The 27,428-nt window shown below is 46.1% G+C and overlaps 2 protein-coding genes across 3 annotated transcripts in view; one reads left to right on the top strand and one right to left on the bottom strand.

The window, feature by feature from the left end:
* Positions 1 to 922: 922 nt before the first annotated feature.
* LOC129864891 (transmembrane protein 178B-like) lies at positions 923 to 9,377 on the bottom strand. 2 transcript variants are annotated; one of them, XM_055937197.1, is made up of 2 exons: positions 8,989 to 9,377; positions 923 to 8,352 (listed from the first exon to the last, which is right to left on the bottom strand). In XM_055937197.1, exon 2 carries the CDS (start codon positions 7,026 to 7,028, stop codon positions 5,193 to 5,195), a length of 1,836 nt encoding a protein of 611 aa, XP_055793172.1. In that variant the 5' UTR covers positions 7,029 to 8,352; positions 8,989 to 9,377; the 3' UTR covers positions 923 to 5,192. The 2 variants fall into 2 exon arrangements, with proteins under 2 accessions (XP_055793172.1, XP_055793173.1); XM_055937198.1 differs by having other exon boundaries at positions 7,025 to 8,352; positions 8,989 to 9,361.
* Positions 9,378 to 21,960: 12,583 nt separating this feature from the next.
* LOC129864897 (globoside alpha-1,3-N-acetylgalactosaminyltransferase 1-like) overlaps positions 21,961 to 27,428 on the top strand; it is a 31,007-nt gene continuing 25,539 nt past the window's right edge. Inside the window, exon 1 of the mRNA XM_055937211.1 lies at positions 21,961 to 22,438. Coding sequence (XP_055793186.1) covers positions 22,371 to 22,438 — 68 coding nt within the window. The 5' untranslated portion in view covers positions 21,961 to 22,370. The remainder of the gene's footprint in view (positions 22,439 to 27,428) is intronic.

The following is a 27,428-nucleotide window of genomic DNA, read 5'->3' as shown; positions in this document are numbered from 1 at the left end:
GTTAGAGGTTCCAGTTTCCAGTCAAACTGCCCGGGTTAGAGGTCCAGGTTCCAGTCAAACTGCCCGGGTTAGAGGTTCCAGACAAACTGCCCGGGTTAGAGGTTCCAGTCAAACTGCCCGGGTTAGAGGTTCCAGGTTCCAGTCAAACTGCCCGGGTTAGAGGTTCCAGGTTCCAGTCAAACTGCCCGGGTTAGAGGTTCCAGGTTCCAGTCAAACTGCCCGGGTTAGAGGTTCCAGTTTCCAGTCAAACTGCCCGGGTTAGAGGTTCCAGACAAACTGCCCGGGTTAGAGGTTCCAGTTTCCAGTCAAACTGCCCGGGTTAGAGGTTCCAGGTTCCAGTTTCCAGCCAAACTGCCCGGGTTAGAGGTTCCAGGTTCCAGTCACACGGTCTGGGACATTAGGTTGGATCAGGGCTGTACTGTGTGAGTCCTCCATTCATTAGCTTGCTAAGCACAGCAAGGTCTGAGGCCTGGTGCCCATTACTGCAGATGGCAGGTCATCAAGACTATGGAAGCTGCCTGAAAGGGCCACATATATGAAAGCTTCACTCCCCATCCCACACAAACACAGTCCCTCTAGCAGCCTGTATAGGGTCACATATCTGAAAGCTTCACTCCCCATCCCACACAAACACAGTCCCTCTAGCAGCCTGTATAGGGTCACATATCTGAAAGCTTCACTCCCCATCCCACACAAACACAGTCCCTCTAGCAGCCTGTATAGGGTCACATATCTGAAAGCTTCACTCCCCATCCCACAAAACACAGTCCCTCTAGCAGCCTGTATAGGGTCACATATCTGAAAGCTTCACTCCCCATCCCACACAAACACAGTCCCTCTAGCAGCCTGTATAGGGTCACATATCTGAAAGCTTCACTCCCCATTCCACCACACAAACACAGTCCCTCTAGCAGTCTGTATAGGGTCACATATCTGAAAGCTTCACTCCCCATTCCACCACACAAACACAGTCCCTCTAGCAGCCTGGATAGGGACACACACTCATTTTCACTGACACACAGATGCTGAGATGGGCACACACTGCGCGCACACACACACACACACACACACACACACACACACACACACACACACACACACACACACACACACACACACACACACACACACACACACACACACACACACACACACACACACACACACACACACACACACACACACACACACACACTAATGGTGGACAGTAACCTCCGTCAGAAGCCGACCAATGCCAGGTGACTGCATAGCAACCACACATCACACGCTATAGAACAGAGACTAGCTTCTTCTCCAGAGAAGAGTTTACTCATGATTGATCAACACAACGATGAATAAACATTTGGACATTGGGAATGAACGGTTCTACTCAAGGGTTCTACTCAATGGTTCTAGTCAATGGTTCTACTCAATGGTTCTACTCAATGGTTCTACGCAATGGTTCTGCTCAATGGTTCTACTCAATGGTTCTACCCAATGGTTCTACTCAATGGTTCTACTCAATGGTTCTGCTTAATGGTTCTACTCAATGGTTCTACTCAATGGTTCTACTCAATGGTTCTGCTTAATGGTTCTACTCAATGGTTCTGCTCAATGGTTCTACTCAATGGTTCTACTCAATGGTTATACTCAGTGGTTCTACTCAATGGTTCTACTCAATGGTTCTACTCAACGGTTCTACTCAATGGTTCTACTCAATGGTTCTACTCAATGGTTCTACTCATATAGAACAGTCAACTCTGCACACAGCCTGTATGAATAGCACATATGTTGATGAGTATCCTAGTCTATGGATGAGACATGGTACCTTACTGTCTTTATAGTGCACTGCTGTAGACCAGGTCTCTATAGCTGTATCCTAGTCTATGGATGAGACATGGTACCTTACTGTCTTTATAGTGCACTACTGTAGGTCTCTATAGCTGTATCCTAGTCTATGGATGAGACACGTTACCTTACTGTCTTTATAGTGCACTACTGTAGACCAGGTCTCTATAGCTGTAGCCTAGTCTATAGATGAGACATGGTACCTTATTGTATTTATAGTGCACTGCTGTAGACCAGGTCTCTATAGCTGTATCCTAGTCTATGGATGAGACACGGTACCTTACTGTCTTTATAGTGCACTACTGTAGGTCTCTATAGCTGTATCCTAGTCTATGGATTAGTCTACACTCTTTGAAAAAAAAGAGTATATATTGTGACGGCCCTGACTTTTTCTGAACCGTCTCAGTGCTTCTCCTTCCAATAGGGAGCTTCCCCTTTATTTCCCAATTAAATAGTGCTTCTCCTTCCAATAGGGAGCCTCCCCTTTAATTCCCAATTAAATAGTGCTTCTCCTTCCAATAGGGCGCTTCCCCTTTAATTCCCAATTAAATAGCGCTTCTCCTTCCAATAGGGAGCTTCCCCTTTAATTCCCAATTAAATAGCGCTTCTCCTTCCAATAGGGAGCCTCCCCTTTAATTCCCAATTAAATAGTGCTTCTCCTTCCAATAGGGCGCTTCCCCTTTAATTCCCAATTAAATAGCGCTTCTCTTTCCAATAGGGAGCCTCCCCTTTAATTCCCAATTAAATAGTGCTTCTCTTTCCAATAGGGCGCTTCCCCTTTAATTCCCAATTAAATAGTGCTTCTCCTTCCAATAGGGAGCCTCCCCTTTAATTCCCAATTAAATAGTGCTTCTCCTTCCAATAGGGCGCTTCCCCTTTAATTCCCAATTAAATAGCGCTTCTCTTTCCAATAGGGAGCCTCCCCTTTAATTCCCAATTAAATAGTGCTTCTCTTTCCAATAGGGCGCTTCCCCTTTAATTCCCAATTAAATAGCGCTTCTCTTTCCAATAGGGAGCCTCCCCTTTAATTCCCAATTAAATAGTGCTTCTCTTTCCAATAGGGCGCTTCCCCTTTAATTCCCAATTAAATAGTGCTTCTCCTTCCAATAGGGAGCCTCCCCTTTAATTCCCAATTAAATAGTGCTTCTCCTTCCAATAGGGCGCTTCCCCTTTAATTCCCAATTAAATAGCGCTTCTCTTTCCAATAGGGAGCCTCCCCTTTAATTCCCAATTAAATAGTGCTTCTCTTTCCAATAGGGCGCTTCCCCTTTAATTCCCAATTAAATAGCGCTTCTCTTTCCAATAGGGAGCCTCCCCTTTAATTCCCAATTAAATAGTGCTTCTCTTTCCAATAGGGCGCTTCCCCTTTAATTCCCAATTAAATAGCAAGCATCAGCTACGCAAAAGTGGGGTTGTGATGGAGACGTGAATGAGGACGTGGTCAACCCTCAGTTCCTGAAGCGTCTCACCTCCGTTTGTTGGGTTGCCATTAAAAGTGTGTTTTGTAGCCTAATAGCGAGTTTACCCAGGATTGGATCCACTCTGTGCGTCTGTGGAATACACCTCTACGTTTTTCTTCGTGGCCTTTTCTCCGCCCGGAGATCTGTTAGCGGATTGGTTTGTCTGACTGACTGACTACAACCTTTTTGTACACGGTATTTCATTTGTTTTGGCGTGACGTATACCGTGATGATTTATGTAGTTAGTTGTAGTTGAGGACTTATTAATAAGAGTTGATACTCTTGATGGTTGTGTGGTAAAATAAATTGTTATTTTTGATTGTATGATTTGATACTGGGTTTACGCTACACTTGAAAGAACGGACAAACATTGCGTGACTAAGGTCACTTCAGTTCCATGAACTCCTTTACCGGGCTGGACTCTTTTTAGGCCCGAGGTACAGGAAGTTTCTGGAGGAACCAGAACTCATTATTTGTTATATTGTTATATGTGTGTGTGATCCTTTATGTTGGTAATACAACCCACACAAAAGAATACAGTTTTTGAAGTTCTTTCCAATGTTTTTAAGGGTTTATGAAAAGTGTATTTCCCCATCCTGACTTTTACATAAGCCCTTCGTATTGGTGTAGACTTGACGGACCAGATGGGACTCATTCCCTCCCAAACCAAAAGGAGAAACCAATGTTTTCTCTGGTAGGCACAACCTACCTGGCACCCCTATAAACAATAACATCAAGTCAAAACCTTTACAATATGTATGTGTAATTTATTGTCATAAATAATAACATTTTAAAGACTAAAGAGGCTGGTGAAACCTTTCATAAAGGGGTTTAGGTAGAAGCATACAGGAGGATCTTTGAAGAACCCTAAATAGAGGGTTTTAGGTAAACCCCTCTGCAAAGGGTTCTACCCACATTAGCACCAAAATGGGTTCCCCTATGAGGTCATACCGAAAAAACACTGGATGGTTCTACTTCGCACCTTCTTTTCTCTAAGAGTGTACGGATGAGACTTTATCTAAGTCAAAGGATGAGGTCTGAGTGAGTGTCCCTCTCTTCATAGTGAGGTAGATCTACAGGCTAGGGTGTAACAGTCTCTCTTCATAATGAGGTAGACCTACAGGCTAGGGTGTAACAGTCTACTCTCTTCATAATGAGGTAGACCTACAGGCTAGGGTGTAAGTCTCTCTTCATAATGAGGTAGACCTACAGGCTAGGGTGTAACAGTCTACTCTCTTCATAATGAGGTAGACCTACAGGCTAGGGTGTAACAGTCTCTCTTCATAATGAGGTAGACCAACAGGCTAGGGTGTAACAGTCTCTTCATAATGAGGTAGACCCACAGGCTAGGGTGTAAGTCTCTCTTCATAGTGAGGTAGACCCACAGGCTAGGGTGTAACAGTTTCTCTTCATAATGAGGTAGACCTACAGGCTAGGGTGTAACAGTTTCTCTTCATAATGAGGTAGACCTACAGGCTAGGGTGTAACAGTCTCTCTTCATAATGAGGCAGACCTACAGGCTAGGGTGTAACAGTCTCTATTCATAATGAGGTAGGCCTATAGGCTAGGGTGTAACAGTTTCTCTTCATAATGAGGTAGACCTACAGGCTAGGGTGTAACAGTTTCTCTTCATAATGAGGTAGACCTACAGGCTAGGGTGTAACAGTCTCTCTTCATAATGAGGTAGAGCTACAGGCTAGGGTGTAACAGTCTCTCTTGATAATGAGAAAGACCTACAGGCTAGGGTGTAACATGATACAACCCCAGGTCTACACGTGAGAACCACAGCTTCCTTTATATATTGTGGATAGGGGAGTCATGTTTTAAGAGGTCTGAGTCTCCCTCCTCATAGTGTGGTAGGACTGGCCTAGCCCACAAGACAGGAAGTGGTGACATCATCATTATTTACAGTGTGAGGGTCAGGAGGATATAGCATCCCACAGAATCACACGTGGAGGAGGGTAGACACACACACACACACACACACAAACAGAGAGAGGTAGAGACACAGAGAGATAGCGGCAGAGACACAGAGAGATAGCGGCAGAGACACAGAGAGATAGCGGCAGAGACACAGAGAGATAGCGGTAGAGACACAGAGAGATAGCGGTAGAGACACAGAGAGATAGCGGTAGAGACACAGAGAGATAGCGGTAGAGACACAGAGAGATAGCGGTAGAGACACCGAGAGATAGCGGTAGAGACACAGAGAGATAGCGGTAGAGACACAGAGAGAGACACACAGAGAGAGAGACACACAGAGAGATAGCGGTATAGACACAGAGAGATAGCGGTAGAGACACAGAGAGATAGCGGTAGAGACACCGAGAGATAGCGGTAGAGACACCGAGAGATAGCGGTAGAGACACAGAGAGAGAGAGAGGTAGAGACACAGAGAGATAGAGAGGTAGAGACACAGAGAGATAGAGAGGTAGAGACACAGAGAGAGAGAGAGGTAGAGACACAGAGAGAGAGAGAGGTAGAGACACAGAGAGAGAGGTAAAGACACACAGAGAGAGAGGTAGAGACACAGAGAGAGAGAGAGGTAGAGACACAGAGAGAGAGAGAGGTAGAGACACAGAGAGAGAGAGCAAAGACACAGAGAGAGAGAGGTAGAGACACAGAGAGATAGCGGAAGAGACACAGAGAGAGAGAGGTAGAGATACAGAGAGAGAGGTAGAGACACAGAGAGAGAGAGAGAGGTAGAGACACAGAGAGAGAGAGGTAGAGACACAGAGAGAGAGAGGTAGAGACACAGAGAGAGAGAGGTAGAGACACAGAGAGAGAGAGGTAGAGACACAGAGAGAGAGAGAGAGAGAGAGGTAGAGACACACAGAGATAGAGGCAGAGGTAGAGACACACAGAGAGAGAAAGGTAGAGACACAGAGAGGTAGAGACACATAGAGGGAGGTAGAGAGAGGTAGAGACACAGAGAGAGAGCGGTAGAGACACAGAGAGAGAGACACAGAGAGAGAGGTAGAGACACAGAGAGAGAGGTAGAGACACAGAGAGAGAGAGGTAGAGAGACAGAGAGAGAGAGGTAGAGAGACAGAGAGAGAGAGCGGTAGAGAGAGAGAGACACAGAGAGAGGTAGAGACACAGAGAGAGCGAGAGAGAGACACAGAGAGAGGTAGAGTGACAGAGAGAGAGAGGTAGAGAGACAGAGAGAGAGGTAGAGAGACAGAGAGAGAGAGGCAGAGAGAGAGAAGTAGAGAGACAGAGAGAGAGGTAGAGAGACAGAGACAGAGAGACAGAGAGAGAGAGGTAGAGAGACAGAGAGAGAGAGGTAGAGAGACAGAGAGACAGAGGTAGAGAGACAGAGAGAGAGAGGTAGAGAGACAGAGAGAGAGAGGTAGAGAGACAGAGAGAGAGGTAGAGACACAGAGAGAGCGAGAGAGACACAGAGAGAGCGAGAGAGAGAGAGGTAGAGAGACAGAGAGAGAGAGGTAGAGAGACAGAGAGAGAGAGGTAGAGAGACAGAGAGAGGTAGAGCGACAGAGAGAGAGAGGTAGAGAGACAGAGAAAGAGAGGTAGAGAGACAGAGGTAGAGACACAGAGAGAGGTAGAGACACAGAGGTAGAGAGACAGCGAGAGGTAGAGACACACAGAGAGAGAGAGAGAGAGAGGTAGAGACACAGAGAGAGAGACACAGAGAGAGAGGTAGAGACACAGAGGGAGAGAGATAGCGAGAGGTAGATGTGAGAATGGAGCCGTAGTTACAGCAAGCAGCAGGCCTACCATCTACTGGATCAGAGCTGTGTGTTGCCATGGTGCATCAGCCTCAAATGATAGCCTGTACTCTCCTCCTACAACATGACACACACGACTCAGCTGAAGGCCATTTGGATCCAGCATTACAGAGGTGGTGGTGACGTCTCTCTATCTGACCACGCTCTCTCTGAGAGAGATGCATAACAACGTGAATAATAGGATTCTTCTGGAGCCTAATTGTCCAGCCAAGGGGCTTGTGAAGATGCACAACTAACCACGGTCAACCAAGACAGACTATTTCATCATTTCCCCAATATGAGCGACATTCATAGTGGCTTGATGGTTGGTTAGGTAAACACATAGACTATACACATGTAGACTCCCATAATGTAACAGTAGACTTACTGTCTTATTGTAAACAATTCTGTACTATATTATACGTTTCCTCTCTCTTACCTTTGCGAATGAGGTCTTCTACGTCCTGGTCGAAGTCCAGTCGGTGGCATTTGCTCCACAGTCCCATGTTGGTAGAGTTGTACTGCCTGCTACATTCGTCCGCGGCGGACATAGCGAACAGCTGCCTTCTGTTCCGGGCTAGGAGCAGCTTGTCCTCCCAGCGGTCCAGTCTGGAGCGGCTAGCCCGCAGAGGGAGGCTGTTGTTGGGGATGTAGATAAAGCCTGGGTTCTTACGGCTGGAGAAGCTCCGACAGCGCTCCCGGTACCTCCGCGCGTCAGTCTCGTACCAGTGGTCGGAACAGATTGCCACTGCTAGCATTCCTAGGGCGCACAGAGAGAGGGACAGGCCGGCGTAGAGCAGTAACTTCCCAGCAGCCATGCTCGGTTTCTCTGCTTTTCTCAGAGCCGCCGCATCAGCACCACCAGCCTATGGACAGCTCCTCTGCTCTCCTCGCTCTGTCGGTCTGTCGCTTTGTCAGTCAGCACAGCGCTGCTACGGCTACAACCCACCTCCAACGAATCAGCTTACATCTCCCCTTGGCGCCGATAGTAAGACCATCATCGAGGTTACAACCATGCAAATGGAATTTAATAAGGCTAAGTTGCAAATCATAAAATTCGTTGAATCTACCGAATTTAAGGAAGGTCCTTGCTGTAAAAATTAAGTGTTCCGTTCCGTTCTTTCCTGCGTACGGGAGAGAGTGAGATGGAGAGAGGGAGCGAGCGAGCTCCTGCAGCTGTTCGGATGCTGCCTCGACGAGTCAAAAGATGCGTATCTCATTCCCCGGGTCTCAGCAACCCTCCATCTGCTGCGATTTAGGCGGAATGGGGACGAGACAGGAACACACGTCCACGCAGAACACAGAGTTTTCAAAAGTGTTTCATTTCGAGTCGAACCCTACAGAAAACCAGAAGAACAAGGAATATTATTATTAACCTGAACAATTGCGTGACCCCTCTTTTAGCATGATCTAGGATGTTTACAAGAGCATGCCATTTGCTCTTGTAGGCTATTTTGTAACAGGACACGCTACAATGTAATCTCCCCCCAAAATTAAACGTTGTGCTGCTGGGTGTTCAGTGATGTTGTCGTGCGAATGTGCACATTTAAAAGGTCATGTTTTGTTGTCAGTCAAAAAATCCCTTGGCATGCGGTCACCCCACCCCTGCCATCCCATCTGGACGAAAAGGCTGGCGATACATGAATGTAGAGCCGCCAAATGATCTTCATTTTCACTCGGCCTAAATAATAGGGACATGACCTCATCTAGGACACACAATGTAACATGACTCATTGTCAAATTATTCAATAAAACCGCACGGTCAAAGGGAACGTCCCCAAGATATTTAAGAAATACGTTGCCTCATTACCATAATATATGTACATGAGGTAATTCTACATGAATATCCAAATGACCATGACAAATCAATTAGATGCGTTTGAATACGTCTCTATTTCCATCAGGCTCAACTCAAATAGCTAGCTACATCACATCAGTGTGTGACTAGAGGGGTTGGACGCGCATCAACTCACCGGAACGATGCGACTTTCGGCGTAGCTTTATGTTCCAATGGGATTATTTCAACGCTACGTTCCAAATGTCTTCAAACGTTCCAGTAACCGGAAGAGGCTAAAGTTTCGCCTTCAAATATTAATTGCACGGAGAGACTCTGATCCCTTGCTGCACTAGGCGACATTGACAGGCGCCAGGAAGCGTTGCGTAAAGATGTTATTTGACGCGGCAGATGTCGCCGCTGGGATTAATTCCTCAGAGAGATATATATGTAGGCTAAAACAGTATGCGTTATCGTTACTGTCGGGTTTAAAACCCCTCTGGCAGTTAGGCTCCTAACCCATATAGACTAGTGTGTACACTCCTTTTCGGGTGCACATAGTCTACAGCGGTGACGTCATGGTGTCTAAATTCATTGTTTATTAACAAAAACACCTTATTAAAGAAATAGTACCCCCCCCAACCCCTCTCTACTTGTAAGGCGAGGAGAGGATTTAGGTTTCCAAACATATTACGCCTCTATAGAAAAAATGGCCTGTGCTTTTTGTTTTGTTTTTGACGGAATAGCCTCATAAGAACAAAGTCTACAACCCAACATAGCACCTGCCCAGTCTTCAGTCAGAAATGAAAGGAGTCATTGATCCAAGGGGACCATTTGATATCCATGACTACGTAGTTGTCCACGAAGAAGACAGGGGGCGCTGCTGCATAATTGATGACGAGGCTGAAAGCCAGCTGTCACACCAGTGGAGATGACGGACGGAGAGTCATCTATCTACTGTGACTGACAGTGTGCTACGACAGATATGCCAATACAAAACGGGCTGCACTGATGTAGTGGTACATGTTTTAAAGCTTAATGAAAAACTATATTACTACACTCCATTTCTTCACTGGACTAAAACCTGTTTATTATATCTCATGGGTGCACCCCCCCCCCCCCCCCCCCCCCCACAGGAACAATACTGACTGGTCTGGAGGGACAACATAACAGGAACAATACTGACTGGTCTGGAGGGACAACATAACAGGAACAATACTGACTGGTCTGGAGGGACAACATAACAGGCAGCATACTGACTGGTCTGGAGGGACAACATAACAGGAACAATACTGACTGGTCTGGAGGGACAACATAACAGGAACAATACTGACTGGTCTGGAGGGACAACATAACAGGAACAATACTGACTGGTCTGGAGGGACAACATAACAGGGACAATACTGACTGGTCTGGAGGGACAACATAACAGGAACAATACTGACTGGTCTGGAGGGACAACATAACAGGAACAATACTGACTGGTCTGGAGGGACAACATAACAGACTGACTGGTCTGGAGGGACAACATAACAGGAACAATACTGACTGGTCTGGAGGGACAACATAACAGGGACAATACTGACTGGTCTGGAGGGACAACATAACAGTAATGTCTATGACAGTAATGTCCCTCTGCTTTGACTATGACAATAGTAATGTCCCTCTGCTTTGACTATAACAGTAGTAATGTCCCTCTGCTTTGACTATAACATTAGTAATGTCCCTCTGCTTTGACTATGACAGTAGTAATGTTCCTCTGCTTTGACTATGACAGTAGTAATGTTCCTCTGCTTTGACTATGACAGTAATGTCCCTCTGCTTTGACTATGACAGTAATGTCCCTCTGCTTTGATTATGACATTAATGTCCCTCTGCTTTGACTATGACAGTAATGTCCCTCTGCTTTGATTATGATAGTAATGTCCTTCTGCTTTGACTATGACATTAAAGTTCCTCTGTTTTGACTATGACATTAATGTCCCTCTGCTTTGACTATGACATTAATGTTCCTCTGCTTTGACTATGACATTAATGTCCCTCTGCTTTGACTATGACATTAATGTCCCTCTGCTTTGACTATGACAGTAGTAATGTTCCTCTGCTTTGACTATAACAGTAATGTCCCTCTGCTTTGATTATGACATTAATGTCCCTCTGCTTTGACTATGACAACATGTCTTCTTCCAAGACGGCGTAGCAGTGTAGACGTCTTTGTCCTGTCGTGTCCCGTGTCCCTTGTATATATCTTTTTACATCTTTTTCTTCGCATATCTTTTAAAAATACTTTCTTAAACCTCAACTTCTAAATACTCTCCTGCAACCCGCCTCACCCAATGTGGCGTGGATCTGCTTTTTTCTAAAGTATTTCTATTTACTTCTGATCTGGAATCCATCTACTGAAGATAGCCAGCTAACTGCCTACCAGCTATCAGTTAGCAAACCATTGCTAGCGGTCATCAGCTAACCTTTAGCTCGGAAAGCTCTCGCTAGTTCGAACAACGTGACTAAAACCAGAGCATAACGGACCTATTTCTCTCCATATCCCCGGATTCCTACCGCAAACTCTGAACATTTTCATCTGGATCTTCGCAACTAGCTAACCACAATCCCGGGTGACCACTCCTGGCTAGCGTTTCCATCCCGGAGCAGGCACCGGAGCAGGCCCCAATTAGCCTGAAGCTAATTGGCTAGGGCTCCTGTGCTACCACTGAAGCCCACTCCTGGGCTACAAGACCCGGACCCATTTATTGCCGGTACGGAGCACGGAACCCCGCCTATCCTCTACGACTGGAATACCGACATAATCTGCCCGGGGACTCCAACAGGCCCCTCAGGCGTGACGCCCGCTGAAGGCCCATTCTGCTAACCTACTAGGCCTGTTAGCTACCTAGAGCTACCTGGAACCCTACTAATTCCACGACTGGTCTATCGACGTCACCGCACGAAGAGGCAAAAACAGACTTCCCCCCCATCGCGACGTCCCCAAAGGCTAACTTGCCTGCCCCGGTCTGCTAACTGCTAGCTTATCTTGCAGCTAGCGCAGCCAGGAAGCTAGCACCAGTTAGCAAACACAATTCTACAATTCACAACCTCTCTTTCGCCATCGCTATCCGGCTTGGATTCTCTGTCGACACGACCACGTCTGGTTTGCAGACGTGCCCTCAACCGGTGCCCTCAACCGGCCTCCGTCTGAGCAGACCCCCTCCGTCTGAGCAGACCACCCCCCCGGGCTACTAACTTTAAACGCGTGCTAGCTTAGTGGAGGCCTCACTACTCCATCTACGGCTGCCCCCTGGACACTATGATCACTTGGCTACATAGCTGATGCCTGCTTGACTGTCCATTAATTCACGGTACTCCATTCTGTTTATTTGTGTTTTATCTGTCGGCTCTGTGCCTTAACTCAGGATCAGTGTGTAGTTAATCCGACCCTCTCTGCCCAGTCGTCGCCATTTTTACCTTCTGTTGCTGTGTTAGCTGACTAGCTGCTGTTATTTCACCTGCTGTTTTAGCTAGCTCTCCCAATCATGACCTGCAATCACTTTATGCCTTATTGTATGTCTCTCTCTAATATCAATATGCCTTACATACTGTTGTTCAGGCTAGTTATCATTGTTTTGGTTTGCAATGGACCCCGTAGTTCCACTCTCCGTACCTCTGATACCTCCTTTGTCCCACCCCCCACACATGCGGTGACCTCACCCATTGAGACCAGCATGTCCAGAGATACAACCTCTCTTATCATCACCCAGTGCCTGGGCTTGCCTCCGCTGTACCCGTGCCCCACCATACCCTGGTCTGCACATTATGCCCAGAATCTATTCTACCAGGCCCATAAATCTGCTCCTTTTATTCCTTGTCCCCAACGCTCTAGGCGACCAGTTTTGATAGCCTTTAGCCGCACCCTCATCCTACTACTCCTCTGTTCCTCGGGTGATGTGGAGGTAAACCCAGGCCCTGCATGTCCCCAGTCACCCTCATTTGTTGACTTCTGTGATCGAAAAAGCCTTGGCCTCATGCATGTCAACATCAGAAGCCTCCTCCCCAAGTTTGCCTTACTCACCGCTTTAGCACACTCTGCCAACCCTGATGTCCTTGCCGTGTCTGAATCCTGGCTTAGGAAGGCCACCAAAAACTCTGAGATTTCCATACCCAACTATAACACTTTCCGTCAAGATAGAACTGCCAAAGGGAGAGGAGTTGCAATCTACTGCAGAGATAGCCTGCAAAGTTCTGTCATACTTTCCAAGTCTATGTCCAAACAGTTCGAACTTCTAATTTTAAAAATTAATCTCTCCAGAAATAAGTCTCTCACTGTTGCCGCCTGCTACCGACCCCCCTCAGCTCCCAGCTGTGCCCTGGACACCATCTGTGAATTGATCGCTCCCCATCTAGCTTCAGAGTTTGTTCTGTTAGGTGACCTAAACTGGGATATGCTTAACACCCCGGCAGTCCTACAATCTAAGCTTGATGCCCTCAATCTCACACAAATCATCAAGGAACCCACCAGGTACAACCCTAAATCCGTAACCATGGGCACCCTAATAGACATTATCCTGACCAACTTGCCCTCCAAATACACCTCTGCTGTCTTCAATCAAGATCTCAACGATCACTGCCTCATTGCCTGTATCCGCCACGGGTCCACGGTCAAACGACCACCCCTCATCACTGTCAAACGCTCCCTGAAACACTTCTGCGAGCAGGCCTTTCTAATCGACCTGGCCCGGGTACCCTGGAAGGATATTGACCTCATCCCGTCAGTTGAGGATGCCTGGTCATTCTTTAAAAGTTACTTCCTCACCATATTAGACAAGCATGCTCCGTTCAAAAAATGCAGAACCAAGAACAGATATAGCCCCTGGTTCACTCCAGACCTGACTGCCCTCGACCAGCACAAAAACATCCTGTGGCGAACTGCAATAGCATCGAAGAGCCCCCGTGATATGCAACTGTTCAGGGAAGTCAGGAACCAATACACGCAGTCAGTCAGGAAAGCAAAGGCCAGCTTTTTCAAGCAGAAATTTGCATCCTGTAGCTCTAACTCCAAAAAGTTCTGGGATTACATTTACATTTACATTTAAGTCATTTAGCAGACGCTCTTATCCAGAGCGACTTACAAATTGGTGCATTCACCTTATGACATCCAGTGGAACAGCCACTTTACAATAGTGCATCAGATCTTTTAAGGGAGGGGGGGGGGGGGGGGGGGGCAGAAGGATTGCTTTATCCTAGGTATTCCTTGAAGAGGTGGGGTTTCAGGTGTCTCCGGAAGGTGGTGATTGACTCCGCTGTCCTGGCGTCGTGAGGGAGTTTGTTCCACCATTGGGGGGCCAGAGCAGCGAACAGTTTTGACTGGGCTGAGCGGGAACTGTACTTCCTCAGTGGTAGGGAGGCGAGCAGGCCAGAGGTGGATGAACGCAGTGCCCTTGTTTGGGTGTAGGGCCTGATCAGAGCCTGAAGGTACTGAGGTGCCGTTCCCCTCACAGCTCCGTGGGATACTGTAAAGTCCATGGAAAACAAGAGCACCTCCTCCCAGCTGCCCACTGCACTGAGGCTAGATAACACGGTCACCACTGATAAGTCCGTGATAATCGAAAACTTCAACAAACATTTCTCAATGGCTGGCCATGCCTTCCACCTGGCGACTCCAACCTTGGCCAACAGCCCCGCCCCCCCCCGCTGCTACTCGCCCAAGCCTCCCCAGCTTCTCCTTTACCCATATCCAGATAGCAGATGTTCTGAAAGAGCTGGAAAACCTGGACCCATACAAATCAGCTGGGCTTGACAATCTGGGCCCCCTATTTCTGAAACTGTCCGCTGCCATTGTCGCACCCCCTATTACCAGCCTGTTCAACCTCTCCTTCGTATCATCTGAGATCCCCAAGGATTGGAAAGCTGCCGCTGTCATCCCCCTCTTCAAAGGGGGAGACACCCTGGACCCAAACTGTTACAGACCTATATCCATCCTGCCCTGCCTAGCTAAGGTCTTCGAAAGCCAGGTCAACAAACAGATCACTGACCATCTCGAATCCCACCGTACCTTCTCCGCTGTGCAATCCGGTTTCCGAGCCGGTCACGGGTGCACCTCAGCCACGCTCAAGGTACTAAACGATATCATAACCGCCATCAATAAAAGACATTACTGTGCAGCCGTCTTCATCGACCTGGCCAAGGCTTTCGACTCTGTCAATCACCATATTCTTATCGGCAGACTCAATAGCCTCGGTTTTTCTAATGACTGCCTTGCCTGGTTCACCAACTACTTTGCAGACAGAGTTCAGTGTGTCAAATCGGAGGGCATGTTGTCCGGTCCTCTGGCAGTCTCTATGGGGGTACCTCAGGGTTCAATTCTCGGGCCGACTCTTTTCTCTGTATACATCAATGATGTTGCTCTTGCTGCGGGCGATTCCCTGATCCACCTCTACGCAGACGACACCATTCTGTATACTTCCGGCCCTTCCCTGGACACTGTGCTATCTAACCTCCAAACGAGCTTCAATGCCATACAACACTCCTTCCGTGGCCTCCAACTGCTCTTAAACGCTAGTAAAACCAAATGCATGCTTTTCAACCGTTCGATGCCTGCACCCGCACGCCCGACTAGCATCACCACCCTGGACGGTTCCGACCTAGAATATGTGGACATCTTTAATTATGTACCTAGGTGTCTGGCTAGACTGCAAACTCTCCTTCCAGACTCATATCAAACATCTCCAATCCAAAATCAAATCTAGAGTCGGCTTTCTATTCCGGAACAAAGCCTCCTTCACTCACGCCGCCAAACTTACCCTAGTAAAACTGACTATCCTACCGATCCTCGACTTCGGCGATGTCATCTACAAAATAGCCTCCAATACTCTACTCAGCAAACTGGATGCAGTTTATCACAGTGCCATCCGTTTTGTTACTAAAGCACCTTATACGACCCACCACTGCGACCTGTATGCCCTAGTCGGCTGGCCCTCGCTACATGTTCGTCGTCAGACCCACTGGCTCCAGGTCATCTACAAGGCTATGCTAGGCAAAGTGCCGCATTATCTCAGTTCACTGGTCACGATGGCTACACCCACCCGTAGCACGCGCTCCAGCAGGTGTATCTCACTGATCATCCCTAAAGCCAAAACCTCATTTGGACGCCTTTCCTTCCAGTTCTCTGCTGCCTGCGACTGGAACGAATTGCAAAAATCTCTGAAGTTGGAGACTTTTATCTCCCTCAACAACTTTAAAAATCTGCTATCCGAGCAGCTAACCGATCGCTGCAGCTGTACATAGTCCATCTGTAAACTACCTACCCAATTTACCTACCTCACCCCCATACTGCTTTTATTTATTTACTTTTCTGCACTTTTGCACACCAGTATCTCTTCTTGCACATGATCATCTGATGATTTATCACTCCAGTGTTAATCTGCTAAATTGTAATTATTCGATTTATTGCCTACCTCATGCCTTTTGCACACATTGTATATAGATTCCCTTTTTTCTACCATGTTATTGATCTATTGTTTACTCCATGTGTAACTCTGTGTTGTTGTCTGTTCACACTGCTATGCTTTATCTTGGCCAGGTCGCAGTTGCAAATGAGAACTTGTTCTCAACTAGCCTACCTGGTTAAATAAAGGTGAAATAAAAAAAATAAAAAAAATGTCCCTCTGCTTTGACTATGACAGTAATGTTCCATCCCACAGCCTGAGTGACAGTTTAGCAGTTAAATTTTAATGTCATTTCTGAAATCAAAAGCCCAGACAGGCTGGAGATTCATCTCAAATGGCACCCTATTCCCTAAATGGAGTAGTACTGTTGATCAGTCATAGTGCACTACATAGGAAATAGGGTTCTATTTGTGCTCGGGTCAAAAGCAGTGCACTATATAGGAAATAGGGTTCTATTTGCGCTCGGGTCAAAAGCAGTGCACTATATATTGGGCTCCTGAGTGGCGCAGAGGTCTAAGGCACTGCATCTCAGTGCAAGAGGCGTCACTACAGTACCTGGTTCGATTCCAGGCTGTATCACATCCGGCCCCGGTGATTGGGAGTCCCATAGGGGCGTGTCCTACCGTGGGTAGGCCGTCATTGTAAATAAGAATTTGTTCTTAACTGCCGAGTTAAATAAACAAACAGGGAACATGCTGCCATATGGGTCACCTTCTGGCTCTGCTTGTTGTGAGCTTGTTAGCTGCTCCCCCATTACACCCTTCCTGTCATCTATCTCCACTTGTTTACTTCATACAATATAGCCCATTTGCGGCTAGCTATTGGCTTATGTGTTTACCTTGTCTCATTCTTTATCCCTGGCACTGTCTTTTAAATGGATACATCCTCAGCTGGAGAAGAGGGGACATGACTGTACTACTAATGCTAGTGTGTGTCCTGAATGGCTCCGGGGCCCTGGTCAAAAGTAGGCCTCTGTATAGGGAATAGAGTGCTATTTTGGAGACAGTCCTGTTTATCAGCTGACTCTATCAGCTTCCTGTCTATCAGCTTCCTGTCTATTAGCTGACCTCCACCCTTCTCAAGAAATACATTCATTATTCAATTATTCATTATTTACTGTCATAGTCAAAGCAGACATTGATGACAGCTTTGCACACTCTTGACATTCTCTCAACCAGCTTCATGAGGTAGTCACCTGGATTGGAGGTGTGCTTTCTTTAAGGTTAATTTGTGTAATGTATTTCCTTCTTAATGCGTTTGAGCAAATCAGTTGTGTTGTGACAAGGTAGGGGTGTTATACAGAATATAGCACTATTTGGAAAATGACCAAGTCCATATTATAGCAAGGACAACTCAAATATGCAAAGAGAAACGACAGTCCATCATTACTTTAAGACATGAAGGTCAGTCAATCCGGAAAATGTCAAGAACCTTGAAAGTGCAGTCGCAAAAAACATCAAGTGCTATGATGAAACTGGTTCTCATGAGGACCGCCAGAGGAAAGGATGACCCAGAGTTACCTCTGCTGCAGAGGATAAGATCATTAGAGTTACCAGCCTCAGAAATTGCAGGCCAAATAAATGCTTCAGAGAGTTCAAGTAACAGACACATCTCAACTTCAACTGTTCAGAGGAGACTATGTGAATCTGGCCTTCATGGTCAAATTGCTGCAAAGAAACCACTACTAAAGGACACCAATAAGAAGAAGACACTTGATGGGCCAAGAAACATGAGCAATGGACATTAGACCGGTGGAAATCTCTCCTTTGGTCTGATGAGTCCAAAAGTGAGATTTTTGTATCCAACCGCCGTGTCTTTGTGAGATGCAGAGTAGATGAACTGATGATCTCCGCATGTGTGATTTCCACCGTGAAGCATGAAGGAGGAGGTAAGATGTTGTGGGTGTGCTTTGCTGGTGCCTGTGATTTATTTACAATTCAGGGCACACTTAACCAGCATGGCTACCACAGCATTCTGCAGCGAAACGCCATCCCATCTGGTTTGCGCTTAGTGAGATTATCATTTGTTTTTGAAAAGGACAATGACCCAACACACCTGCAGGCTGTGTAAGGGCTATTTGATCAAGAAGGAGAGTGATGGAGTGCTGCATCAGATGACCTGACCTCAACCCAGTTGAGATGGTTTGGGATGAGTCGGACCGCAGAGTGAAGGAAAAGCAGCCAAAAGGTGCTGAGCATATGTGGGAACTCCTTTAAGACTGTTGGAAAAGCATTCCAGGTGAAGCTGGTTGAGAGAATGCCAAGAGTGTGCAAAGCTTTCATCAAGGAAAAGGGTGGCTACTTTGAAGAATCTAAAATCTAAAATACATTTTTATTTGTTTAACACTTTTTTGGTTACTACATGATTCCATATGTGTTATTTCATAGTTTTGATGTCTTCACTATTATTCTACAATGTAGAAAATAGTAAAAAAATAAAGAAAAACCCTTGAATGAGTAGGTGTTCTAAAACGTTTGACCGGTAGTGTATATATATATAATATTAGTATATTTATTTAATACAGTCTAGCTAAAAAAATAAGTGAAATTATGATAATTTTCTGATCATGATAATGAAAAATGTCAAAGACATAAGTCTGCCCCTCCCTTTTTTAAATTTGTTTCCATGGATCAGACGGCCAAGTGGACACAAGGCTGTTTTGGCTCATCTCATTTGCAAAGATGAATAACTTTACAGATATTTCTGACTGATAAACAATGACATACTGGTGGGAGGTAACATTCAAATAAAACCCAGCCTTGAAACCAAACGTAGGATGACAATAATTTGTATGTCATATAATTGGAAATGACACCGCATTCACATGGTCTTTGCATGGAATGGACAGTTAGAATTTGTCACTGCAAGTCCATATATGTTACACTGCCTAAAAAAGATGACTTATTGACATAAATCGTGGTGCAACATCATGGGTAAGTTCTGGCCGTTATCTTTCTGCTCAGAAAAAAAAGTGGATTTCTACTGGTGTGGGCATTATTAAGGATTAGCTCACGAAAGCTTGAATATTGGAGATGTTGTCTCCAACAGCATTGTGCCCCTCCTGAAGGTCTGAAAATAAAGAAAAATAAAGAAAAATAAGTCCCTGTGGGACTCCCAAAATAAAGAAAACCCCTGGAATGAGTAGGGGTTCTAAAACGTTAACAGAGTAGCCCGCCTTGCCGCCCTTAGGACTAAACCAAGTCAGTATAAAAACAGGGGAGGACTTCACTTTACACACAATTACACACAATTAATACACGACATGAATAACCAACACTCAGGCACTGTGAGTATATCCAACATTATCGAAATACAATAACTACAATACAATACAAAACCCCTTTTAGTTTACATAACTAACACCAAAACAATTCAAATATTCCTGTGTACATTGACGTTTTACACAGAACCTGGCGAAGTCACGTTCCCTATAATCACTGCATCTAACTGGCGGCCCTCCGGTTAATATGCACAGTGGAGGTGAACCAGGAAGTGTACAGTGGGGAGAACAAGTATTTGATACACTGCCGATTTTGCAGGTTTTCCTACTTACAAAGCATGTAGAGGTCTGTAATTTTTATCATAGGTACACTTCAACTGTGAGAGACGGAATCTAAAACACTATGTGTTTGTTTATGCAAGTACTTTGGCTGTAAGCTTCCACAAAATAATAAATATGTCTGCGTGATTCTGTAACTGTGGTTAATCAATAGTTTGAGTAGGATGTAACATTGTTGACAAACTATGACTAACAAACCTAGCATGGTTCATGTCAAATCTAGCAACGTTAACACAAGCAAACAGCATGGAGCAAGTTAACCCAAGAGACGGAGGAAATACAGTAAATCACCAACCGTGGCTTTGTACCTGTTCAAACAACACCCCCCTCAGTGGCAGTGTTCACCCTTTCAGTTTGTTTACCAACTCATAGAATTAAAAGAAGAACAAAATGGAGACTTCCTCAATGGCGCTGCCCGTGCTCTCACAGACACCATAATGGGGCCAGTAAAATGATGCAATGTCTATCTAAGTCTCTGTTTCAAACACATGCATTAGAAAGCAGCTGAGCAGGAAATGCTGTGGGAATCAGAGAGGAAACCCCAGTTGAAGTTGGCAAGCCAGCGTGGTTTGTAGAGCTTGTGATGAGGATTTTTATAGTCACACTCATTCATTGGTCAATACCCTCAAAGACTGAGCCACACATTTCAACAATGGAGCAAATGACATCACATCCCATGACATGTAGGGGCGGCAGGTAGCCTAGTGGTTAGAGCATAGGGGCGGCAGGTAGCCTAGTGGTTAGAGTGTAGGGGCGGCAGGTAGCCTTAGTGGTTAGAGTGTAGGGGCGGCAGGTAGCCTAGTGGTTAGCGTGTAGGGGCGGCAGGTAGCCTAGTGGTTAGAGTGTAGGGGCGGCAGGTAGCCTAGTGGTTAGAGTGTAGGGGCGGCAGGTAGCCTAGTGGTTAGAGTGTAGGGGCGGCAGGTAGCCTAGTGGTTAGAGTGTAGGGGCGGCAGGTAGCCTTAGTGGTTAGAGTGTAGGGGCGGCAGGTAGCCTAGTGGTTAGCGTGTAGGGGCGGCAGGTAGCCTAGTGGTTAGAGTGTAGGGGCGGCAGGTAGCCTAGTGGTTAGAGCATAGGGGCGGCAGGTAGCCTAGTGGTTAGAGTGTAGGGGCGGCAGGTAGCCTAGTGGTTAGAGTGTAGGGGCGGCAGGTAACCTAGTGGTTAGAGTGTAGGGGCGGCAGGTAGCCTAGTGGTTAGAGTGTAGGGGCGGCAGGTAGCCTAGTGGTTAGAGTGTAGGGGCGGCAGGTAGCCTAGTGGTTAGAGCATAGGGGCGGCAGGTAGCCTAGTGGTTAGAGTGTAGGGGCGGTAGGTAGCCTAGTGGTTAGAGCGTTGGACCAGTAACCGAAAGGTAGCCTAGTAGTTAGAGCGTTGCACCGGTAACCGAAAGGTAGCCTAGTGGTTAGAGCGTTGCACCGGTAACCGAAAGGTAGCCTAGTGGTTAGAGCGTTGGGCCAGTAACCGAAAGGTAGCCTAGTGGTTAGAGCGTTGGGCCAGTAACCGAAAGGTAGCCTAGTGGTTAGAGCGTTGGGCCAGTAACCGAAAGGTAGCCTAGTGGTTAGAGCGTTGGACCAGTAACCGAAAGGTTGCTGGATTGAATCCCAGAATCCCTGTTCTGCCTCTGAACAAGACGATTCACCGGCTGTTCCTAGGCCGCCATTGTAAATAAGAATTAGTTCTTAACTGACTTGCCTTGTTAAATAAATGTTAAATATCAAGCAAATAGCACTTAATTTACCTGATGCATCTGTAGTACTGAAGTCATGATGACTCAGTGACAAAATGGGAGTTCATCAGTGCAGCCAGAAGGCTCACTCTGTATCACTCTGACTGGTGTGTGCACCCTTAAATTATTATTATTACTGCTGTTGAACAAATGTCCAAGTTGTTTTGTTTTTGAGAAGTTAGGAGGCATGTTCATGTTAAATGGGTGTCTGCCCCTTTAAGAGCCCCTGAGACTGGGTTAAGGGAGAGCTGACCAGATAGAGAAACTGTATTTGCAAAAGAAGGACAGAATGTAAACTTGACATCTGACTTAAAACCAGAAGAACCAGTTTTAACTGACAACTAACAACTTTAACTGGGTCCTAAGTTCTCACCAAGGATTTACTTACTGGTGAAATAGTTCTTTAATATTATACTTGTGACCAATCAATGGGAGCGTCTGCTAAATGACTACATTGTAATATAAATGTACTGCCACGTATATGTATGTATATTATGTATGTTATGTATTTGCTGTGATGTTTCCTGTTTGGTACCCAAGAAGAGTAGCTAATTACGAATCCTAATTAATACTAAATCTGTGGCCTTATTTGACCTTATTTGGTCATATTTGACCTTATGTGACTCTACTGTCTTACTTGGATGGACACTACATGTACAACTGGTTAGGGTGTGGGTTACCATGGTGATGTGTGTATAAGTCCATGGAGGTACAGATCAAAGGGCCGAGACTCCTCCTCCTCCTCATTTGACTAGGCTTTGCTGAAGAGATCCACTGGTTTCATTGGAGAGATCTTCATTTGATTGGATATTACTTCTAGTGTAGGATAAACTAAATACTTTGCTGACACTATTGGAGGAACAATGCGTTTCAGTTCAAATGTAAAGCAGTTGGTTCTCCTTCTCATTGTTGGAATCTTCTTGCTTCTGGGGTATGTATATGTCTATATTTTATGTAATTACTATACGTGTACTATGTGTGTATGTAAATGGTGTTATTTTGGAACAACTAAATCTGTACTAAATAAATTGAAGTTGAATTAAAGTGATGTTATAGTACTATTTCATGTCAACTAAGTGTACTAAGGAAAGTATACTGACCCACCTACAAGTGTTTGTAATACCCACCTTATCTACCCACCTTAAACTGTACTTGTCAGATTATATTTGAGTGTTCTCTATACACATTCAGTGTACTTGTAGTGACACTGAAAGATAATTGCAAATAGTAACATCACTAGCATATCCCATGTACACTAAAGGTGCGCTTGATCTAGCTTTGGTGTACTTTTTACATTTCACTCATTTAGCAGACGCTCTTACCTAGAGAGACTTACAGTTATTACATTCATCTTCAGATAGCTAGGTGGGAAAACTACATATCACAGTCAGTACATTCATCTTCAGATAGCTAGGTTGGACAACCACATATCACAGTCATAGTCAGTACATTCATCTCCAGATAGCTAGGTGGGACAACCACATATCACAGTCATAGTCAGTACATTCATCTTCAGATAACTAGGTGGGACAACCACATATCACAGTCATAGTCAGTACATTCATCTTCAGATAGCTAGGTGGGACAACCACATATCATAGTCATAGTCAGTACATTCATCTCCAGATAGCTAGGTGGGACAACCACATATCACAGTCAGTACATTCATCTCCAGATAGCTAGGTGGGACAACCACATATCACAGTCATAGTCAGTACATTCATCTCCAGATAGCTAGGTGGGACAACCACATATCATAGTCAGTACATTCATCTTCAGATAGCTAGGTGAGACAACCACATATCATTGTAATAGTCAGTACATTCATCTTCAGATAGCTAGGTGGGACAACCACATATCACAGTCATAGTCAGTACATTCATCTCCAGATAGCTAGGTGGGACAACCTCATATCACAGTCATAGTCAGTACATTCATCTCCAGATAACTAGGTGGGACAACCACATATCACAGTCATAGTCAGTACATTCATCTCCAGATAGCTAGGTGGGACAACCACATATCACAGTCAGTACATTCATCTCCAGATAGCTAGGTGGGACAACCTCATATCACAGTCATAGTCAGCACATTCATCTCCAGATAGCTAGGTGGGACAACCTCATAGTCATAGTCAGTACATTCATCTTCAGATAGCTAGGTGGGACAACCACATATCACAGTCATAGTCAGTACATTCATCTCCAGATAGCTAGGTGGGACAACCACATATCACAGTCATAGTCAGTACATTCATCTCCAGATAGCTAGGTGAGACAACCACATATCACAGTCATAGTCAGTACATTCATCTTCAGATAGCTAGGTGGGACAACCACATATCACAGTCATAGTCAGTACATTCATCTCCAGATAACTAGGTGGGACAACCACATATCTCAGGCATAGAAAGAACATTGTTTCCTCAATAACGTAGCTGTTTGAAGAGGGAGGGTTTCAGATGTTTTCAGAAGATGGGCAGGGACTCTGTTGTCCTAGCTTCAGGGGGAAGATGGTTCCACCATTGGGGTGACAGGACAGAGAAGAGTTTGGACTGGGCTGAGAGGGAGGACCAAGAGACCTGAGGTGGTAGAATGGAGTACTTGTGTTGGAGTGTAGGGTTTGAGCATAGCCTGAAGGTAGGGAGGGGCAAGAGACCAGAGTTGGCAGAACGGAGTGCTCAGGTTGGGGTGTAGTGTTTGATCAGAGCCTGAAGGTAGGGAGGACCAAGAGACCAGAGGTGGCAGAACGGATTGCTCAGGTTGGGGTGTAGTGTTTGATCAGAGCCTGAAGGTAGGGAGGACCAAGAGACCAGAGGTGGCAGAACGGAGTGCTCAGGTTCGGGTGTAGTGTTTCATAGCCTGAAGGTAGGGAGGACCAAGAGACCAGAGGTGGCAGAACGGAGTGCTCCGGTTGGGGTGTAGTGTTTGATCAGAGACTGAAGGTAGGGAGGACCAAGAGACCAGAGGTGGCAGAACGGAGTGCTCAGGTTGGGGTGTAGTGTTTGATCAGAGCCTGAAGGTAGGGAGGACCAAGAGACCAGAGGTGGCAGAACGGAGTACTCAGGTTGGGGTGTAGTGTTTGATCAGAGCCTGAATGTAGGGAGGACCAAGAGACCAGAGGTGGCAGAACGGAGTGCTCAGGTTCGGGTGTAGTGTTTCATAGCCTGAAGGTAGGGAGGACCAAGACACCAGAGGTGGCAGAACGGAGTGCTCAGGTTCGGGTGTAGTGTTTCATAGCCTGAAGGTAGGGAGGGGCAAGAGACCAGAGGTGGCAGAACGGAGTGCTCAGGTTCGGGTCTAGTGTTTCATAGCCTGAAGGTAGGGAAGACCAAGAGACCAGAGGTGGCAGAACGGAGTGCTCAGGTTCGGGTCTAGTGTTTCATAGCCTGAAGGTAGGGAGGACCAATAGACCAGAGGTGGCAGAACGGAGTGCTCAGGTTCGGGTCTAGTGTTTCATAGCCTGAAGGTAGGGAAGACCAAGAGACCAGAGGTGGCAGAACGGAGTGCTCAGGTTTGGGTGTAGTGTTTCATAGCCTGAAGGTAGGGAGGGGCAAGAGACCAGAGGTGGCAGAACGGAGTGCTCCGGTTGGGGTGTAGTGTTTGATCAGAGCCTGAGGGAAGGGAGGGGCATTTCCTCTTGCTGTTCCGTAGGTAAACACCACAGTCTTGTAGTGGAGCTTCAACTGGAAGCCAGTGGAGTGTGTGGAGGAGCAGGGTGACATGAGAATACTTGGGAAGGTTGGAAGCCAGTGGAGTGTGTGGAGGAGCGGGGTGACATGAGAGAACTTGGGAAGGTTGGAAGCCAGTGGAGTGTGTGGAGGAGCGGGGTGACATGAGAGAACTTGGGAAGGTTGGAAGCCAGTGGAGTGTGTGGAGGAGCGGGGTGACATGAGAGAACTTGGGAAGGTTGGAAGCAAGTGGAGTGTGTGGAGGAGCAGGGTGACATGGGAGAACTTGGGAAGGTTGGAAGCCAGTGGAGTGTGTGGAGGAGTGGGGTGACATGAGAGAACTTGGGAATTTTGAAAACCACGCGGGCTGCAGTGTTCTGGATTGCAAGGGGTTTGATGGCCCAAGCGGGGAGCCCAGCCAACAGCGAGTTACAGTAGTCCAGACGGGAGATGACAAGTGGCCTGGATTAGGACCTGCGCCGCTTCCAGTGTGAGGGTCGTATTCTACTGGTGTTGTAGAGCAGGGCGGCCCAGACTTTAGTTACATACGATATACTTTTTCCACACTCTTCCTAATGCGGTGTACCCCCCCCCCCCCCCCCCGCCAATATTAAATAAAATGTCACCCTATTGATTGTATTGTTTGCACTGCATGCTGTCAGCTAGCTTAGCATGGTCTGGGTTGTAGCTAGTGATTGCTAGCCTCAAGTAGGTGTCCAGGTGATCATCTGCTATTTTGACCTGATCTTCATGTCTGAAAGTGTTGACTCACAAAGCTAGTTAGATCCAAAATATGCTGTCAAGTACATGGCAACTTTTCTCATGTTTGGATATTTCTCCTCCACGATAAGGTTACAAAAGTGTTCCCCCTGATGCTCTCGATTTGATTTGGAGGTCGCTTTGCAGTGTCAAATTTTCACTCTCGACGGCTGATGTTTCCTAATGAAACAATTATGCAATTTTTTGTTGCAATTTCGACAACATCAACTTCCACATCAAACGGAAAGAACAATAAATGTTGCCAGAGGTTCCAGGATCGCAAAGTCTTGAAAGCATCAGTCAAAGTCTGCGATAATGTTGTTCACCTGTTCAACGTATCAACCACAGTCACAAATTGCAGGTGCTTTTCCCTGTCTTTCGAGCTCTGACATCATATATATTTTTTGAAATTCCTCAGTTCACATCGCTGCAAGTGGGAGGGTGTGACACTGTGGCGTTGTCAACCATGATGGAGAGGTCTTTGAGAGTGCTATACCTCACCCTCGTCTAACTAGGACTCCCCTCCCCGAAGGCCCTACTTCCTGGGAGGAAGAACTCCTCCGCCTTGCCGAGGTTGAGCTTGAAGTGGTGGGCCGACATCCAAGTTGAGATCAGATCCTCTCCAGGAAGCAGGGCCTTCGGGGAGGGGAGTCCTAGCTAGACGAGGGTGAGGTATAGTCTTTTGACCATAACATACAGACATACATACAAAAGGGTTATATTATGCATTTTTCACATCAAGTAATCTGCTTTAAGATGAATAATTTTTTGTTAGATAGAAGAAGAATGAACCTTTTTGTTGCACCATATCCCTGGATCTCATTGAATGTTTTGGCCGTTTGGGAACTTCGAATGTGGACCGTATGTGTGCGAAACAACCCCGCTTCAGGCTTGGGCAGTGGCTACGGTCAATTGGTAAGGAAGCCACTACAATCAAGTCAAAAGACTCCGTGAAGGATTACTATCGGAAGGAAAGCTCTGGGACGGACACACGCTGGATATTGTTCTATTTGTCACTGCATTCGGACCGCAAGGACAGCTCGCTTGGAAGGACTTGAAATCCTATAATTCGCCTGCCGTGTGTAACCACTGCGAATGAATGAGCAGCCTTGTTCTATGCAATCGTACGGAAGCGCAAATGTGCTTATAATTGTAACGTTTGATAAACTCGAGAATGGAATTCAAAACACAGCGCTGTGAAAACAATTAAGAAGTTTGAGTTTGGGAAACACTGAGATCCTTTGCACAATGTAGCCTAGTCAGATCTCTAATATTTGGCCTAACGTGGAAATGCAAAGCATCAACACAACGAATGCAACTAAAGGATCTAAAGATACTGCGTGTTTAAACTTTATTAAAGGGGACAAAACTTAGAACGGGAAGAAATGTTTAAAACGCATCTAAAATGCCAAACTTGCTCAATGACTTTCAGAATGCTCATGAATCTGTGCTAGAGCTGGTCACACAGAAGGAACAGGAAAATGACTTTCAG

Source organism: Salvelinus fontinalis, chromosome 11, assembly GCF_029448725.1.
Source record: "Salvelinus fontinalis isolate EN_2023a chromosome 11, ASM2944872v1, whole genome shotgun sequence".
Classification (NCBI taxonomy): domain Eukaryota; kingdom Metazoa; phylum Chordata; class Actinopteri; order Salmoniformes; family Salmonidae; genus Salvelinus; species Salvelinus fontinalis.
Note: the sequence above shows the minus strand (reverse complement) of the source record. Positions and strands in the feature narration are given on the sequence as shown.